This window comes from Saccopteryx bilineata, chromosome 6, assembly GCF_036850765.1.
Source record: "Saccopteryx bilineata isolate mSacBil1 chromosome 6, mSacBil1_pri_phased_curated, whole genome shotgun sequence".
NCBI classification, from domain to species: Eukaryota; Metazoa; Chordata; class Mammalia; order Chiroptera; family Emballonuridae; genus Saccopteryx; species Saccopteryx bilineata.
In genome coordinates this window covers 111,860,264-111,877,720 of record NC_089495.1, presented here as the reverse complement: position 1 = coordinate 111,877,720, position 17,457 = coordinate 111,860,264, and the positions used below count along the sequence as shown (strand labels likewise).

Below are 17,457 nucleotides of genomic sequence, written 5' to 3'. Positions count from 1 at the left end.
TGGCCTACATTTTGTTTCCAATGATACATTTGTTGTCATTTTTATCTTTCTTCCTCTGTATGCAATGTGTCTCTTTTCTCAGGCTCCATTGTAAGATTTTATCTCTGGCTTTAAGCAATTTGGTTATAATGTCCTTTTGTGTTTTTCGTGCTTGAGGTTTGTCATGAATCTGTGGGTTTTTAGTTTTCATCAAATTTGAGATAATTTTGGCCTATATTTTTTCAAATATGTCTCCTGTCCTTTTTATCTACCCCTGTTTTTTGGGGGGATTCAAGTTACATATATATTTGGTCATTTGAAGTTACCCCAGAGTTAAGTGAAGCTCTGTTCATTTTGCTCCCCTATATTTCACTTTTTTCTCTATATGTTGCATTTGGGATGATTTCTAATGTTTCATATACAAATTCATTACAAATTCATTACTCTTTTCTGCAGTGTCTACTCTTCCAGGGTACATCTGTATCCCAAACATTATAGTTTTCGTGTATAAAAATTTTATTTGCGTCTTTGGGGCATCTTCCATAGCTCTTTCCTCTACCTCCCTGAACAAATAGAATATAATTACAGTAACTGTTATTCCTAGGTCTGTTTCTATTCATTGATTTTTATCCTCACAAGGGGTCATATTTTCCTACTTCTTTGCATGCCTCCTCATTTTCTTATTGTATGAGAGACATCATGAATTTTACCTTGATGTGTGCTGGATTTTTCTGTCTTTATTTAATTCTTGAATTCAGTCATGGGACACAGTTTGATCCATTTGAGGGTTACTTGAAGCCTTAATTAGTCTGGAGTTAATTTAATGTCTCCATTCTGAGATCATTTCTAACGAGTACTTTACTTGATGCTCCATGTATCATATGGCTCTTCCACTCTGACCGATGGAAACCAAATTATTTCCAGCCCCGTGCGGACTCCAAGCACTGTTCTGCCTGTTCATTTCTGACAGTTCTGTCCCCAGCCTCTGGCAGTTTCCTCACAGGCCTGCGCTGAGTAGTGCTCAGCTGAAGACTTGAGGCAAACCCTCTGAAGATCTGTGGAGCTTTCTTTTTAAAGCACTCTGTTCACTTACAGGCAGCTTCTTCTTCTCTGCTATTCTGTCCCACAAATTCTAGGCACCTTGGCTTTCTCGAGTTCTCAGCCCCTCGCCTCAACTCAGGGAGACTGTTGTGCTTAGTTTGGGTTCTCTCTCCTGCAACTGCAGTCTGGAGACGCTGCGTGCAACAGGCTGGAACAACCTTAGGGCTCACCGCGTTTATTTTCCCTCTCTCAGCGACCACTGTTTTGTGCTTTCAGTTATCCGGTGCCTGAACAACATTGTTTCTTGTGTTTCTTCAGATATTTAAGGAAGAAGGGTAAATCAGGCCCCTATTACTCCGTCACAGCCAGAAGCAGAATTGTTGCTAGTTATTAAAAAAAAAAAAATAGATAACATTTAGAGTTGACCATAAACTTGATTGCTATGAGAGCTAGATGATGATATTAGTAACTAACAGTGTAATGTAATAAAATATACAAACAGAAAATAGGTTTAAGAAAAAGAAGTGACCCTGACCCAGTAGTTGATTTGTCATCCTGATACTCCAAGGTTGTAGGCTCAATCCCCTGTCAAGGCACATACACGAATCAACCTACCCAACAATTATCTGATATCTAACAAGGTAATGGTAACCACAAGGTGGGTGGTGCACCTAGTTACTTCAGCTTTATTCCCAGGCCACTGTCTGCACATCCTTATATTCATAATGGTCCTTGAAGTAATTATGTCAATGTCTCCACGTGTTGAGGTAGTATAATCAGAAGTGATCATAATAGATTTTGTAATTTGAGTCACATTTGCTTTATCAAGTATAGTGCTCCACTGCCCATTTCCAACCCAGGGCCTCCTTGAGGATTGAGGCAGGTGTCCTACAACTCCTCTGGTGCAGAAAACTCCAGAGGTTAGGAAATATCAACTATCTTCTATTTTACTTCATGTAACATTACTATCAGTTCCCAAGGGCCATTCTCACCAGTGTCTTTTCAGAAACTATTTTTGAACTGTTTTTTATTTTATTTTTATTTAGTGAGAGAAGGGGAGGCAGAGACAGGCTCCTGCATGCACCCTGACTGAGATCCACCCAGCAAGCCCAATAGGGGGTGATGCTCTGCCCATCTGGGGTGTTGCTGCATTGCTCAGCAACAGAGCTCTTCTTAGAACCTGAGGCAGAGACCATGGAGCCATCCTCAGTGCCCGGGGCCAACTCACTCCAGTGGAGCCATGGCTGCAGGAGGGGAAGAAAGAGAGAGAGAGAAGGGGAGGGGTGGAGAAGCAGATGGGCACTTCTCTTGTGTGCCCTAACTGGAAATCAAACCCAGGACATCCACACGCCAGGCTGACACTCTGCCACTGAGCCAACTGGCCAGGGCCACTGTTCTCTATTTTCTTTCACGTATGTTTTTAATTCTTAACAGCCTGGCTTTGGTACTGATTACTTCAAAAACCAAAGCACAAATCTTTTTAGATACAAAAGTTAAATTGACCTACGGGTTTGAATATAAAATAATCTTTGATATATTCTGTTTTAATTACTAAAAAACTCAGGCCAATTCTATTTTACCTTGAGTGTCACACAATCTGAAAATAACCTTGTAATAAGATCCTTGTTGTAGAGGTTTTATGAAAATGTAGTCCGAAGTTATACTTTATGGCTGGTGTATATAGGACAAGGTCTAGTCCGCTGCTGCTGTTGCCGCCTAGGTGCTAAGTCGCATTTCTCCTGAGTGTTTACTTTTAAAGAATTGTGCATGTAAGAAAGTGGAAAAAGGGATACGTTACTGGTGAAGGTGTGGAAATGACTGATAATTATGTAACTGCTACCAGGAGGGATTTTTTTTTCTCTATAAATGTCATATATTAACAGACCTATTATATTTAGAGCCACTTCTAGCTGGAAATTATTTCATTGGATTGAACAAACATGCTAATTTTGTCATTTATCTGGGCAGTAAATGTTATATCATTTTTCCCTTAGCTCAGGAAGTAGGTGCAGTGCACTGCTTCTCTCCACATGAGAGTGTGCATAGAAAAGGCTGAGACTTTTGATAAAGTGAAGTGAGAATTCAGTCCTAAGATGAGTGCAGCTGCTAGAAGATTAAACTTTGTTTTTATCATGCTATATACAGACATGACCTAAGGAAACAAGCACTAACTCACCATCCTTCATGAGTATACTAGGCAGAAATTCTTAAATGTTATGGTAGAAGCTGATAACTTAATACACATGCTACTTATTAAGAAACAAGCCTGACTGGCATCAACCTGGATTCCTGGTTCGAAACCCCAAGGTCACCAGCTTTGGCACGGGTTCACCAGCTTGAGCAAGGTGTCACTGGCTTAGCTGGAGCCCCCGGGTCAAGGCACATATGAGAAAGCAATCAATGAACAACTAAAGTGAAGCCACTATGAGTTGGCTTCTCATCTCTCCTTCCTCTTTCTCTTCCTGTCTCTCTCTCTCTCTTTCTCTCAAAAAAAAGAAAAAAGAAAAAAGAAAGGAAAGAAGGAAGGGAGAGAGGGAGGGAGGGAGGAAGGAAGGAAGGAAGGAAGGAAGGAAGGAAGGAAGGAAGGAAGGAAGGAAGGAAGGAAGGAAAGAAGGAAGGAAGGAAAGAAGGAAGGGGGGAAGGAAGGAAGGGGGGAAGGAAGGAAGGAAGAAAGGAAGGAAGGAAGGAAGGAAGGAAGGAAGGAAGAAAGGAAGGAAGGAAGGAAGGAAGAAAAAAAAACAGAACAAGATTCCAGTTATGCTATAAAACATCATCATTATTGTCCCAGTAGAGCCCAAGCTCTACATCAATCAGGCATCCCCGATTTGACTTCCCTGTGCAGTGGGACACTCCTGCTTAACAACAGGGCTGGCAACCTCTTTTTTTTGTTTTGTATTTTTCTTAAGTGAGAAACAGGGTGGCAGAGAGACTCCCGTGTGCACCCGACCAGGATCCACCCAGCAAGCCCACTAGGGGGCAATGTTCTACCCATCTGGGGCCATTGTTCTGTTGCAACTGAAGCCATTTTAGCACCTGAGGCAAGGTCCTAGTGCCATCCTCAGCACCCGGGCCAACTTGCTCCAATGAAGTAGAGTCATAGCTGTGGGAGGGGAAGAGAGAGATAGAGAGAAGGGAAAGGCAGAAGGGTGGTTAAGCAGATGGTCTCTTCTCCTGTGTGACCTGACTGGGAATTGAACCCAGGACATCAACACACCGGCCTGACGCTCTACCACTGAGCCAACCAGCCAGGGCTTGGCAGCCTCTTTGAGACTACTCTTGAGGTGGATATGAGGCCTATACTTATTGGTACTGAAACCAATTGCCATTGGAGGAAAAACACAACTTACACACAAATTAGTCGCAAGAATCATACAGGCAGTTTATTACTCACAGATCCTATGGCATGCTTGGGTACAGCTAAATGGGGCCCATCAGCATGCTCCTCTCAGCTGTCCTTGGTCAGAGTGGTGTGGAGGCAGTCCACATTCAACGTTGGGAGTCTGGAGTCTGGACAACTGACTGCAGCTGGGGCCCCCTTGTCTTAAGTACCCTTTCTGGCATGTGCCTTCTAACAGGTGTTAATCTACGGGATTATCAATCACATCAAGCTACTTTTGGAGAGTTCCTCGCAGGGAGCTCTTTTTATCTATATATAATTTCAGACATACTCTAATGGCCCTGTGCAGAGGGCATGGTCTTGCCTATCATATCAGTACACATTAGATTAGCTTTTACCCAGAGGGCATAGGCTTATTCACTTGCCTTAATGGCTTTTAATATTATATCCTAACTTATTTCTATCTGTCTTCTATACTGCACAAAAATGAAAGGATATTGTATCATTTCATATTCATTTTGGAATATTCCCTAATTTTTGTGAGCAGCATATATTTTTCTATATTTCTATAACATTATATTACTGTAACAATTATGAACAGATCAAAATGATGGCCTTTTTTGAAAGTAAGGATATTTTGAAAATCTACCTGGCACTTATCCCATTTGTCCTTATCAGTCCTTAGAGCTTTGGTTCCATCTCTGGGTCAACAGTAAGCATTAGTCATCTTGACTTTCTCTGGGAGAGGCTGTTCTATTTATTTTACATACCACTTCATCCTTCCATTTCCTAGGTGCCTAAATGCTCGATAATATGTGTGAGGCACTCTGCTAACCCCTGAAAACACTATGATAAACAGGGTTATAGATTTTGCCAGAGAGGACACGGTAGGTACACAGAGACATGGACACCAGTGCCATCAACAGTTCTGGAGAACAGGTTGGAAGTACAGTAAGTGTAATAATAATGATTAGTACACTGTATCGGTCAGGAAAATGATGTTGAACTGGGAATTGTTTAAAGCATTAGAAATCCTTTGCCAGAGAACAGCTGAGTCACAGAAGCAGGAGGATGCCTGGTGTGGTAGGGGAGCTGCTGCTGGTTCTGTGAGGTTGATGTGGGTGTGTTCACCAAGGGCCTGGGGATAAGGCTCGAAGAGAGGGGGGAATAAGAACTCAGACATGCACCGAAAAGAGACATTACAGCCAAATTATGAAAGGCCTCTTGTCCATTCTAAGGAATATTTTGGTCATGGAGAGTCACTTTAAATTACATGACCAGAACTTTACTTTAGAAAGGTAATTCTATGAGGAGCAAAGGCAGAATGAAGAGGAACCAGTTGATTTGAGGGAATCTGAAGAGGCATAATCTAGAGGACAGTGATGCCTAATTGGTAAAAGTGTGTGTGTGTGTGTGTGTGTGTGTGTGTGTGTGTGTGTGTGTGAATTGCAGGAGCCCTTTACCTCCCCACCTACAATGATGGAAAGGTGCTGTAACCTGGAGGAAGCAGGACATCACTACTGTTCAGAGAGTAAACTTGAAACGCATTTGGACAATTTTGGGAGAATTGTGTTTTCCATAGAAGCAATAACTGGCAGAAGACACACAATAGATTATGTATGCAGAATCCCAGACACCCTATTAGAAGGTGACCTCATTTAGGTAGGCCCTCCCCCCAAAGAAGACCCAGTGGCAGGATACTTGAGTTTCAGACTGACCAGTGCAAACTGAAACCCTAGCCCTGAGATCTTTCAAGGGTAATTTGACCCCTCCTGCAAGTCTGAACCTTTAGGCTAACAAACCTGCTCAACTGCTTGGCTTTCTTTGTGTATTTACCCCGTCAGAGGGAACGGTGAGTTTTCTCTGTTCCATAAAAATTTAACTTGAAGCTTCTTAGTAAGTTTCCCAAACAAGCATAACAGTATCTGAGGTGATTCTTACTCTCTCAAACTGGAGATTAACTTTGGTTTCTACTTCAAAGTGACTTTCATTGTAGTAAAGCTCCAGTGATGCAATCGGTTAGCGCGCGGTACTTATACGACTTTCATTGTGACGTATTCCTAATATTTCTACTTCTATGATGTAAAAAGGATATATATATATATATATATATGAGATATATATGTGATATATATGAGATATATATGAGATATATATATATATATATGAGATATGTGTGTGTGTGTGTGTGTGTGTGTTGTCTACTTGGGCTTTTCTAACGTTGAATTATTTATTCCCTCACTTCTTTTTCTGGTCCTTTAGGAAAAACATTACAGTAGGGGTTCAAAGCTTTGGCGTCATCTTCCCTCCCTTGCCTCTCCTTTCATCTGCCTTCTCTTCCTACCCAGAGCAATGGCAGTGCTTAAAAGGAAGTATTTGCTTTTCTGCATCTCATTCCAACAACCATAAAGTTACATTTTAAGTTATCCTAAAAGGAACTGATATATATATCCCCCCCCCACGCGCACACACACACACACTAATGTAGTGGTGTCCAAGCTATCTTTTTGTGAGATACCTAGAAAGAAGAGAATATTTCCTGTCCTAGCTATATTCTGTGATTTTGAATTATTTAGCAACTTTTCTTCAGAAATTATCCTTGATTTTGTTTAGGTACACACTGAATATTCTGGAAGAAATTGGTGGTGGGCAGAAGGTCAACGATGACATTATTGTCAACTGGGTGAATGAAACATTGAAGGAAGCAGGGAAACATTCATCTATCTCCAGTTTCAAGGTAAAATCCTTCATCTACTGCTCATGGCCACCTGGGCTCCATGCTTATCGTTACTGTTTTCTATCTGTTTTAAAGTGACCTGAAGTATTAAGTATTTTGGTTTCCCCCCAATTTTGACTTTGCTAAATGACCCATTATTGTTTTGATGTTCATAAGCCATTCACAGTGACAAATTTTTTGTCACTTACTCCTATAATTAATTTTTTTAAAAAATCATTTTTTACACATTGTTCTTCCAAAGTACAGTAACATAAATAATGTTTTTAAAATGTGCACAGCGCCATGTTTAGGCTTAACATTATGGTCATGAAATGTAAAATGTGATATTTTCTGAGAAAAAGCAGTTATGTACTTGTATCCAAATCCCATTTTTTTTATTAATAGCAGCATTATCTTTTATTATATCTCTAAGCTCATGTTTATATGTTAACTGGATTCTTCCTCAAAGGACCTGTGCACTTTTGATGCATATTATGATGTCTGTGTCATCTTAACTACCTTTTTTCTGGTTTAAATGTCAAGATTAAGAGAAAGGACCACTTTGGATTTGTATGGATAGGGTCAGTGAGGCAGTTCATCCAGATATCAACCCTCTGCTTCAAAATCAAGAAGAAAATGAACATCTCTCCCCACCAGAAAGGGCAGAAGGTATCTCTGGGTTGGGCTGTACTGGGAGTGCCCAATCCTAGCGAGCTCATCCCGAGAACAGCCCCCTCTTCACCTCCCCAGCTTCCGGTTCAGACCGGATGGCTGAGAAGAGGTGCAAAGGGTGGTGACAGATGTGAACAAGTTCTCCCAGAAGGATATTTGGAAAGGTGGCAGAGAAGAGCACGCCCCGTATAGAATGTGCTCTGAGTCCCAGGGGCTTCTTGTTTTCATGTCTCCTTTCATCTTCACAGACACTGTGAAGTCAGCTTTACTGTTTTCCCCACTGTATAGACGAGGAAACTGGAGTCCAAGTCAGTCCTGAGGTTAGAGCTAGTGATTGCAAGTGACAGTGCAGGTGAGGAGAAAGCACCTTTTACCTGTGGGTGAGGTTGTAGAGCAGAGGGCTTGATAGGTCACTAACCATTACTGTGAATTGCCGGTTAAATAGCCCAGGGGTGCATTTCACTGTAAACAGCTGCCCCTGACGCCCCTCTGAGGTGTTCTCATGGGGACTCAGTCTTGGGAATGTTTGACAATTCTTTTGCTCCTTGTTTTTCTCTGAGCTAACTTGATCCTCTCACTAAGTCATTTTAGAATGGATTAAGTAAAAAGGACTACAAAAAGAAAATGTCAAATTAACCCCACATTGCTTTTTCAGTGAAACTCTCAGTAAAAGAACACAACCACAAATAATATGGTGACAGAAAATGATTTGACTTTGGGTAATGGGTACATAACACAACCAACAGTTCAAATGTTATAGAGATGTTTACCTGATACCTATGTGCTCTTATTGATCAATATCACCCTATTAAATTTAATTTTCTAAATAAAATTTAAAAAAAAAGAAACACAACACAGTCGATTTGCCACTGTGGAAATTTTCCTTGTTCTTTTCCTTCTCAACTATGAATGCTGCCAGTTGCTGGTCAGTTCTCTGCCCATCAGCACTTCCACAAGATTGTGGGGAGAAAGCAGAAAAGAAGGCAAAACTCAAATCTCCACATTTTGCTTCCCTTGTGCTTCTTCACCAAAAAATTCTGTGAAGAGAGAAACTGAGGATAATTGTGGAAATTAGATTATGATTATAGGTTGATTTTAATTTTGTGGTAGTTTTTATATTACCCAGGAGTAAATAAAGATAGACACATTATATATAAATATTTTAAATCTTGCTCTATCTGTACAGAGGACCAATGCTAGAGGTCTAGCATCTTGCAGGTATCCTGTGCCTTGTGTCTTGCTTAGAATTGATTCTAATTTGGACCCTTGAAGTATGGTGTTTGGACTTGACTATGCTTAGATAGAAGCAAGTAGTTGTTTCTCCATGTTTGTACTCACAGGTCTCCAGGAGAGAGAACAGATGGCTCAAAGTTTTGTTGCATTTAAACCTTAAGGGAACATTTACAGCTCCAGGTGTGACTAACAAAATGTTTACAAATGCCAAAGAAAGAAGCCAGGATTTTGAGTCAGAATGCCTGGGTTAAAATCCCAGCTCCACCACTTACAAGCAAGTCACTTATCCTCAGAAACTCCCTTTACTCATGTAAATTAAATTTAGATGCCTACATCTGTGGCGACAAGTGAAATAACTTATTTAAAAAGGTGAAGGGATTAAGCCAACCCAATCTCCCCCCCCCCACACACACACACAGAAACAAACTCATAAACACAGACAGCAGTATGGAGATTATCAGAAAAGGAAAGAGGATTGGGAAGAGGTAGAAGAGGGTAAAGAGGAGATCACTGGTGTTGGGAGAACTGACTTGGGGTGGTGAACACACAATGCAATATATAGATGATGCATTACCGAATTGTACACCTGAAACCTATGTAATTTTAATTAACCAGTCTTCGCAATAAATTTAAAATAATTATTGTAGGAAGAGAAGAAAATTTAACTTATAATTGTAAAAAAAAAAAGAAAAGAAAAAAGTGCCGAGCAAACTGTGGGACATCAACGAATATTAGTTACTGTCATTGTATTTAATCACATAATTGCCAACACAGTCTCCCTGGACCTATGGACTCTTTTCTTTCCTTGAGGTCCTCTAGAAATGAGCATCTACTGAGACTCATGTCCAATGGAGCCCCTATCACTATTCCTGCCATCACTTCTGGGGTAGCCCCAAATGAAGCAAAGTCTCTCCTTACATCTTTAGTCTCTTCTTTCTGTTGGTTTCTTTTTCAAATCATTCCTTCCTCTGCTCTTAGCAGTAGTTACATTAAACATTCCAACCTCTCTGCTTTTCTCTAATTGTGCCTTATTTCATTCACTCCCTATTTGAGGGGACTCCTTGCCTATTGGCAGATAGAGGGTTTCCCCTGCTTAGTGAGCCACTAAGAAGCTACTGGTGCTCGTACAGAAACTACAATAGATTTGAAACAACAATTGATTTGAAACTACAATTTATGTGCCACACTGTTGCTTTTCCATACCAAGCAGCATGTATTTCATGTTTAAGATGAAAGAACCACCCACTTTCCTTGAGTGAAACAGAAGTAACTTGGGGCATACTGACAAAACGCACCTTTCTCTATGTGCAGGACCCAAAGATTAGTACAAGTTTGCCTGTTCTGGATCTCATCGATGCCATTCAACCAGGTTCCATTAACTATGATCTTCTGAAGACAGAAAACCTGGACGATGACGAGAAACTCAACAATGCAAAGTATGTAAATAATCCCGAGGTCAGGGAGGGAAGAACCCAACTGGCAACTCGATACCTATAAAGTCTATTGCTTGTGCTTTTGTGCAAACACTTAATTTCACTATTGATGCTTTTTCTTCTTGAAAGTTACTGTGTCCCATCATCATTATTTTAGATATTGTGCAATAGTAGTTTAAGTTTTCTAGTGTTAGAGGGAGCAAGACTAAAAGCAAGTCTATTATTCCAATTGAAAAGCAAGCCTGTATCTTTAACTTTGTAAGACCAATTTTCTAATCATAATCTGTAGGAGACATCTTAAATAAAATTTGCACATGGCAGGCCCAAATATAAACATCCTTTTGTGAATACCCATGGATATGAATGGGCAAGTAAGTGATGGGGTTCAAGATCAGCCTTCACCAGCTTGGGAGCAGCTGCCACTTACTTTACTATGTAGTATGAGGGACAAAGAAGATCTCTAAGGACATGTAATAAATATGATAGGCTAGACAGCCGGTCTGATGGAGTTGGAAGCTTTATAGAGCCAAGATTTGCCCATTAAAATGGGAGGATGTCAGTGACTGGCTCTAGTGACAATGGGAGTGAGTTCTGTGTTGTATACAGTATATAATATATAGTATATAGTGTATAGTATATAGTGAATGATTATAACTGTGATACTGAGGGGATCATAGTTTGTTGCTCTGGCTTTCCTCATCCTTCCTCCTTTCTCCCTTTTAGGTATGCCATCTCTATGGCCCGAAAAATTGGAGCAAGAGTGTATGCCCTTCCAGAAGACCTGGTTGAAGTGAACCCCAAAATGGTCATGACAGTGTTTGCTTGCCTCATGGGGAAAGGAATGAAGAGGGTTTAAGGCCCAGCAGGGCGGGGCTGGAGGCGCACACCTGACCGCTCGCCAGCCACTGCGTGCTCTCAGGAAGCGCAGAGACGGGGACGCTTCAAGCCATTCCACAATGTTCGACTTGGTGATATTATACAAGATTCCCAAAAGAGTATATGCGTTCAGCCAAGTAGCCTCTCTGTACTTGCAACAAAACATGCTTTAGTCTTTGCGAAAGACCCAATCTCATACAAATATATTTTTTTAACCATTGAATTTATTGCTTCTTTGAAAATCTACAGAAAAAAAAAACTTATTTTCCAAGTATTGTTCCTGCTTCCTGCCATTAGTCCAATATAGAAGCTACAGCATTTTTTATTTTAACGCAATCTTTCAAGCCAGTTTAATTTGGCTGCGTTTTTGTTTAAGGTGAGGGCCAGAGGGAATCAGCAAGCCTAAAGCCTGTTGCAGGAGGCCAACAATTGACCTGTGGCAAGCCTCTTTTCCTGTCCCCGTTCCTACACTCTCTCTCTTTAGCAGTTTGCTCTCCACCCTCTCAGAACTATGCCTGCTCTCTGACCCCCTTCTGACGGCTCTCCTTGTTTGTCTCTGAGCCATTTTGGGTGTCTGACAAATCAGTCAGGTTATTGGTGCCCCAAGTGTCTCTGGTAACCTGCAGAAGTAAGGCTCATCATCAGAGCTTTTCCTCAGAACTAAAGTCCCATTTGTTATCAGTTGTTGTTGTTTTCAGCCAATAGGAAGCCTTCTGTTTTTAACCCTAGGATTTGAGTTCAGACCAGAGCTAACACCTTAAATACGGTGTCTTCAGGTTGAATTCCAAGAAGGATGCAATTGAGCAGCAAACCACCAGGGGACAGTATGGAGCCATAAAGCATCCATCCTTGGGTGCTGCCTCTCCATGTATTGAGTTCTGCAAGTTAGACCTACTTATTGGGGTGTGGCTAAATATCTGGTGAGTGGGGACAATCCTGCTCTGCTTTAATTTGCTCTTAGAGCTTAGTGTATCTAATTGCTGCCAGGCCATCTTATCAATGTTTACTTTTTTGGTACAGTAGAAGCTTTCACCACTCCCAAACTCCCAGGGGGGCAATATATGCCAATGAACACAGCTTACCACCCCCTCAAACGTACACACTCACTTAAACACATGCCTAGCCATACTTAGCCAGATGTCAAGCTGGATAAGAACTGGCTGAGCTGCTTTACAAAGAGCTAATTTACTAGATATTTAAAGAATTCCAAAATAAAACCAGAGGGACAGTGTGTTTGAGCAAACTTAACTGATTATGCAATTTCCATGAAAACCTACTGAAAGCTAAGAAGAAACAGAACATTGTGAACCAGCACTAGACTTCCTTTTTAGTGCGGGAAGGGCTCATCAATGAGGTGTCTTCTGGAGAGGTTGTATACAATGGAACTCAGCCATTCTTCAAAGCAGTTGAAATGCTGCTGCTTGGCAGTGGGCTCAGGAAGTCAGGGTGTGGCTTCTGTGGCATCTGAATGCAAAGAGGTTAACTTTGTCTTCATCTACACCCAACGTAGTCTCAGGTGATCCTCTCCTATCCGCCTCCAGGAAGAATGTTACTGCCTTAACTGAAAATGAAGGTAATGTTCAAAACCTCTCCAAATAAAATGTTCCTTCTATTGAATTCCTTTGATGGTTTTATAACTCATTAATTCATTCATGCAGCCAGCATGCATTGAACGCCTAATTTAGTGTTAGCACTGTACAAAGTTTGGAGAATATGCCAATTAATGAGACAGGTATTGCCCTCAGCTGATCAGGAAAGATGTTAAACAGATAAACTGACAGGTTGGTAAGTGATCAACAAGGGCAGGGTGAGGCTGGAGTTTATAACAGAGAAAACAGTGTAAGAAATGGTTTGGCTAAAAACGGAAGAATAAATTGGAGAGAGCTTGACAAAGTGGAGGCTAAAATTAGAGTTGAGACCCAAGTTCTCAGAATCACACTAAACCCAGTCATGAACAAATGCCAGACTTAGGGATTGAGGCAAAACAGCTTCTGGAGTGACTTGAGAAGGAACCCTTTGGTTTGGCAGTGCCAAGGGCTCTCCTCACTAGCCTGCTGGGGCTCACTTTCATAGGCAGAGGGGAGGAGGGTATGCTGAGGTATTCTGCTGCAGTGGGCCCCTCTCAAGCAGGTGGCTGTGACAGAAAAGCATTTGTCATGGTCACATTCTGATAGTGAGGCATCACACATCCACACGGCCACTAAGAAGCTGAGTTTTTATGTATAAACTGTGTCCTGATGCACTAGCAGCACCTTTTTTGTGATGGCTTGTTCCTGGCCAGAACATTCCTGCAGCTTCTACACTTAGGAGGTAGCTGCCTTCCATACATATCAAGAGGTTATAAATATTAAGTTTGGTGGGGGTTTTTTTTGGGGGGGAGCATTTGTTTGTCTGTTTGTTGTACAAGACTGCACTGACAGGTCACCTGAACAGTTATGGATAGCAGAATAAGAACTCTCAAAGGAAAGCCCAGATTCTCTTGTAGAAGAAAAAAATAACAGAATACAGCAATCTAAACATGATTGCTTTTCTAAATTTAAAGTTTATTGTTACATTTTAAATAGTTAGTCTAAGTGTAGCATCAGAAATTAAAATTGTTCTAAAGGGTCTATGGAAAATAGCGCACCTTCCCACCGCTACATCTAGTGGTGTTGCTTTGAAGCCAGATCATACCAGCTCACTGAAGCCAGTTGTGTGATCCTATTGTTAAACCATTGTTCACCTGAAATTGCCCATGATGCGGGTAATTACACCACAGATATAATCTAACTCTACAAATAAGGATTTTTTAAAACAATTTCCAGAGAGCTAGTTTGTCAACCAACCACCACCTCTGTCCTAGTTCCCCAGTGTCCCTCCTAGTCAGCAGCTACTGCAACCTAGTGATTTTGTGTCCTCCTAGAACTCTTTTCTGCACATATTACACACACACCTTTTAATTACAAACTATATTACAAGTTTATTTCTTACTATACACATCATTCTGCATCTTACTTTTCTCACTTATTCTATCTTGGAGATTGTTCCATATTTGTACATGTAGACCTGCCTCAACATTTTCACCAGATGCTAGTGTTCTATTGTATGGGTGTGCCAAGCTGCATTTAACCACTGGCTCTTACATGGATATTTAAGCTGTTTACATAGTTTGCCTCAGCACATAAGGCCACAATAATATTATACCCACTCTTTTTAAGTAAAAGGAGGGGATATAGTGAGACAGATTCCTGCATGCACCCCAACCAGGGTCCACCCGGCAGCCCCCATCTGGGGCCAATGTTCGAATCAACTGAGCTATTCTCAACACCTGGAGGTGATGCTTAGACCAATGATCTATCCTCAGTTCTCAGGGCTGACACTTAAACCAACTGAGCCACTGGCTGCAGGAGGAGAAGAGGAAGAGAAGTGGGAGAGGAAGGGGAGGAGAAGCAGATGGTTGCTTCTCTTGTGTGTCCTGTCTGGGCATTGAACCTGGGACATCCACACACTGGACGAATACTCCATCCACTGAGCCAACCAGCCAGTGCCTATTACTCCCACTTCTTGTGCGCAGAATGTTAATTTTAATTTGGTAGATACTCATCAAGTTTCTCTTCTAGCAAAGGTATTGAACATTGGATAATAAAACATATTCTCCTCTTAGGTCTCCCCAAATTATTTGAAAAAAAACCCTGAACTGAGATGGACCCCTAAACTGATTCTAACCTCTACATTTTATGTCTAAAGAAGCATGTTAATCCAGCAAGGAGATAATATGTGGGCACACATGCACATGCATAATGTAATCAAAAGCAGAATATGATAAATGCTGTAACAAAGTTAGAACTAAAGTTTGGAGCTCAGGGAGGGAATTAGCTCTGAATGGAGGATTTGCAGAAGTCTTGTTCCAACCTTTGGTCACTTGAACTAACTGCTGGCAATGGTCTCTTAGTGAACTTAGCATTGTTTTGCCCAGCACATCTCTGCCAGCGTCATGATCCAGGAACCAGAGCTGATGCTGAGAACAAGTCAGCAGGCTGAACTGATCCTCTTGTGAAATCCGGTCATTGACGGTTTCCTAATAAAATTCTTGTATTTAAACTCTCAGCTGTCAAAGCCTGCTGCTTACTCTGGGTCCTCTCTCTTCATTTCTGAAAGACAGACCATTGGGTCTGTACATGGGAGACAGAGAAACAAAACTGCGTAGATATTTTCTCATATCTAAAATACACACATATTTAATTACCCACCATGGGTGAGGCACAAAGTCGCATTGCAGATCATCTAGTCAACATCTACCATCTCCCCATTAACCCAGGGACAGATCAGCAAAATGGCAGTAATATTAATGTTAACTGGTCTGTCAAAATTGGGGAGTTTTGTTTATACAAGTGTTTTGGTTAATATAGAGCTGTCATATATCAAGAGAATTGGATGCATGCAAATATTTCATTCCAAAGCTACGTGTAATCTCACAGGAAAGTCAATGACTCAGCAGGCATTTCCAGACCCGGTTGTCCCAGGAGCCCACTGTAGGAGCCCAGGCTGTTCACACCTTCTTGCTTGAAGTACAGCTAATCAGGCCAGGGGCACCCAGAGGCTGATTAGCAAGGCAGTCTCAGCTCCCACCCAGACCAACTAAATCAGAACCTGCATTTTAATAAGATCCCCAATTAATTTGTATGCACATTAAAGTTTGAGAAACAGGGTCCTAAAAGAAGTTATCTTAAAAGGTCTGCAGTCAACAGTTACATTAAACCAGCTTGTAAGGCCAGGAGCCGCCATCGTGGCCATTCACATGCAGGTTCGCATTGGATTTGAACAGTCGTAAAGAAACAGCAGAGCCAAAAACTGATGGGCCATAGTCTTTAATTCTAGCTTGCACCCGGCGGGCAAGTAAAAATATACACTGGGCTCCAAAACCCAGTCACATTCAGTGCTCACAAAGCCACTGACTTATCCAAGTTTCCTAGTGTTGGAATCCATGGGAGTCCGAAAGACCAGAGTAACAGGCTTTATTGAAAGGAAGAAAGGAACCCTGCCGGGCACTCCTCCTGGGGGAGAAGAGCACCGGTTACAGACTAGGGGCGAGTTATATAGTGTTTGGGAGAGCCTGAGGGGATACTGAGGCAAAAGTCCTGGTATGTCCGGAATGCTCCTCCTTGGGGGGCTTCGAGCATGGCATGTGGGTGTTGAACCAAAAATCCTGGTATGTCCGGAGCCCCTCCTTGGGGCGGGTTGTCAACTTTTTGGAATTCCTTTGTCTCAGGGGCGATAGTCCGGTAAGGGTGAGGTCTGACAGATAAGCGAAACAGCAAGAGGGCAGTTTGGAATTCACGTATCTATCACCTAGAATCAAAGGTTTCTAGCTCACCAGACTTATTCACCTCTGTTCCCCATCTCCTTCCTTATCCCAAATACAAACTCTACACAAACTGGCATCTCACTCAGCACTCCACCATCTTGGCTGCTTCTCCTGGCCTCCTCCACGTGGCCTTTCTCTGCTCTCCTCTGCTCTCTCTTCTAATGATAATCTCAGGAACCAAGAACGCCAGCTCCCGCTCCGACCCCATTTTATAGTGTAGAAATCCAAACCCTTAATCCAATATACATAATAGGGAAGTCTCTAATACAAAGTCACTTCTCTGAGGCATGATTGGATTGTACCACCCCACATCAAAAAAAGGGTGGGAAAAGCTTAATCCCAAAACCAAGCCCCAGGCTACAAGGATTCTCAACACACATTAATATCACCTGGGCAACGGCCTCCTCCTGGGCAGCTTAATCTTTAACAAAGTGAGCATAATATATTCTATCCGCCCAACACAGCTTTAACTTAAAGGACACTTTCCCAATTACATTAGACTGGAGAGGTTAAAGTAACTTTCCTCTCATGTTTTCTCATTGTCAGTATCTGTTTGAAATAGCGTGGCTCTCCCTCTGTTTGGGTGCACCCAGCCTTGCCCTTTGCTCTCTCCCTCCCCCATTGGTTTAGCTCTTCCTTGTGGCACCCACACACCGGCACTGGCCCCAAGAGCTGCATCTCCCTGGTCCTGCTGGGTAAAATTACGGTGTCTCTTGGCACAATATCTCTTCCTGGCTCCCCAGTACTGTCACTTTAATGCATCTGACCCCGTGGCATATCACTCAAGTCTTCCCTTCTGTTCTTTCACTTTCTATATCAAACCAAC

At 41.8% G+C, this 17,457-nt stretch overlaps 1 protein-coding gene across 3 annotated transcripts in view; it reads left to right on the top strand.

Moving 5' to 3' along the window:
* LCP1 (lymphocyte cytosolic protein 1) overlaps nucleotides 1-12,904 on the top strand; it is an 86,865-nt gene extending 73,961 nt beyond the window's left edge. For all 3 annotated transcript variants that reach the window (XM_066235223.1, XM_066235226.1, XM_066235225.1), the window contains 3 exons: nucleotides 6,971-7,094; nucleotides 10,290-10,414; nucleotides 11,135-12,904. In XM_066235223.1, the coding sequence (XP_066091320.1) occupies nucleotides 6,971-7,094; nucleotides 10,290-10,414; nucleotides 11,135-11,267 (382 nt within the window). In that variant the 3' untranslated portion in view covers nucleotides 11,268-12,904. The remainder of the gene's footprint in view (nucleotides 1-6,970; nucleotides 7,095-10,289; nucleotides 10,415-11,134) is intronic.
* Nucleotides 12,905-17,457: the final 4,553 nt, after the last annotated feature.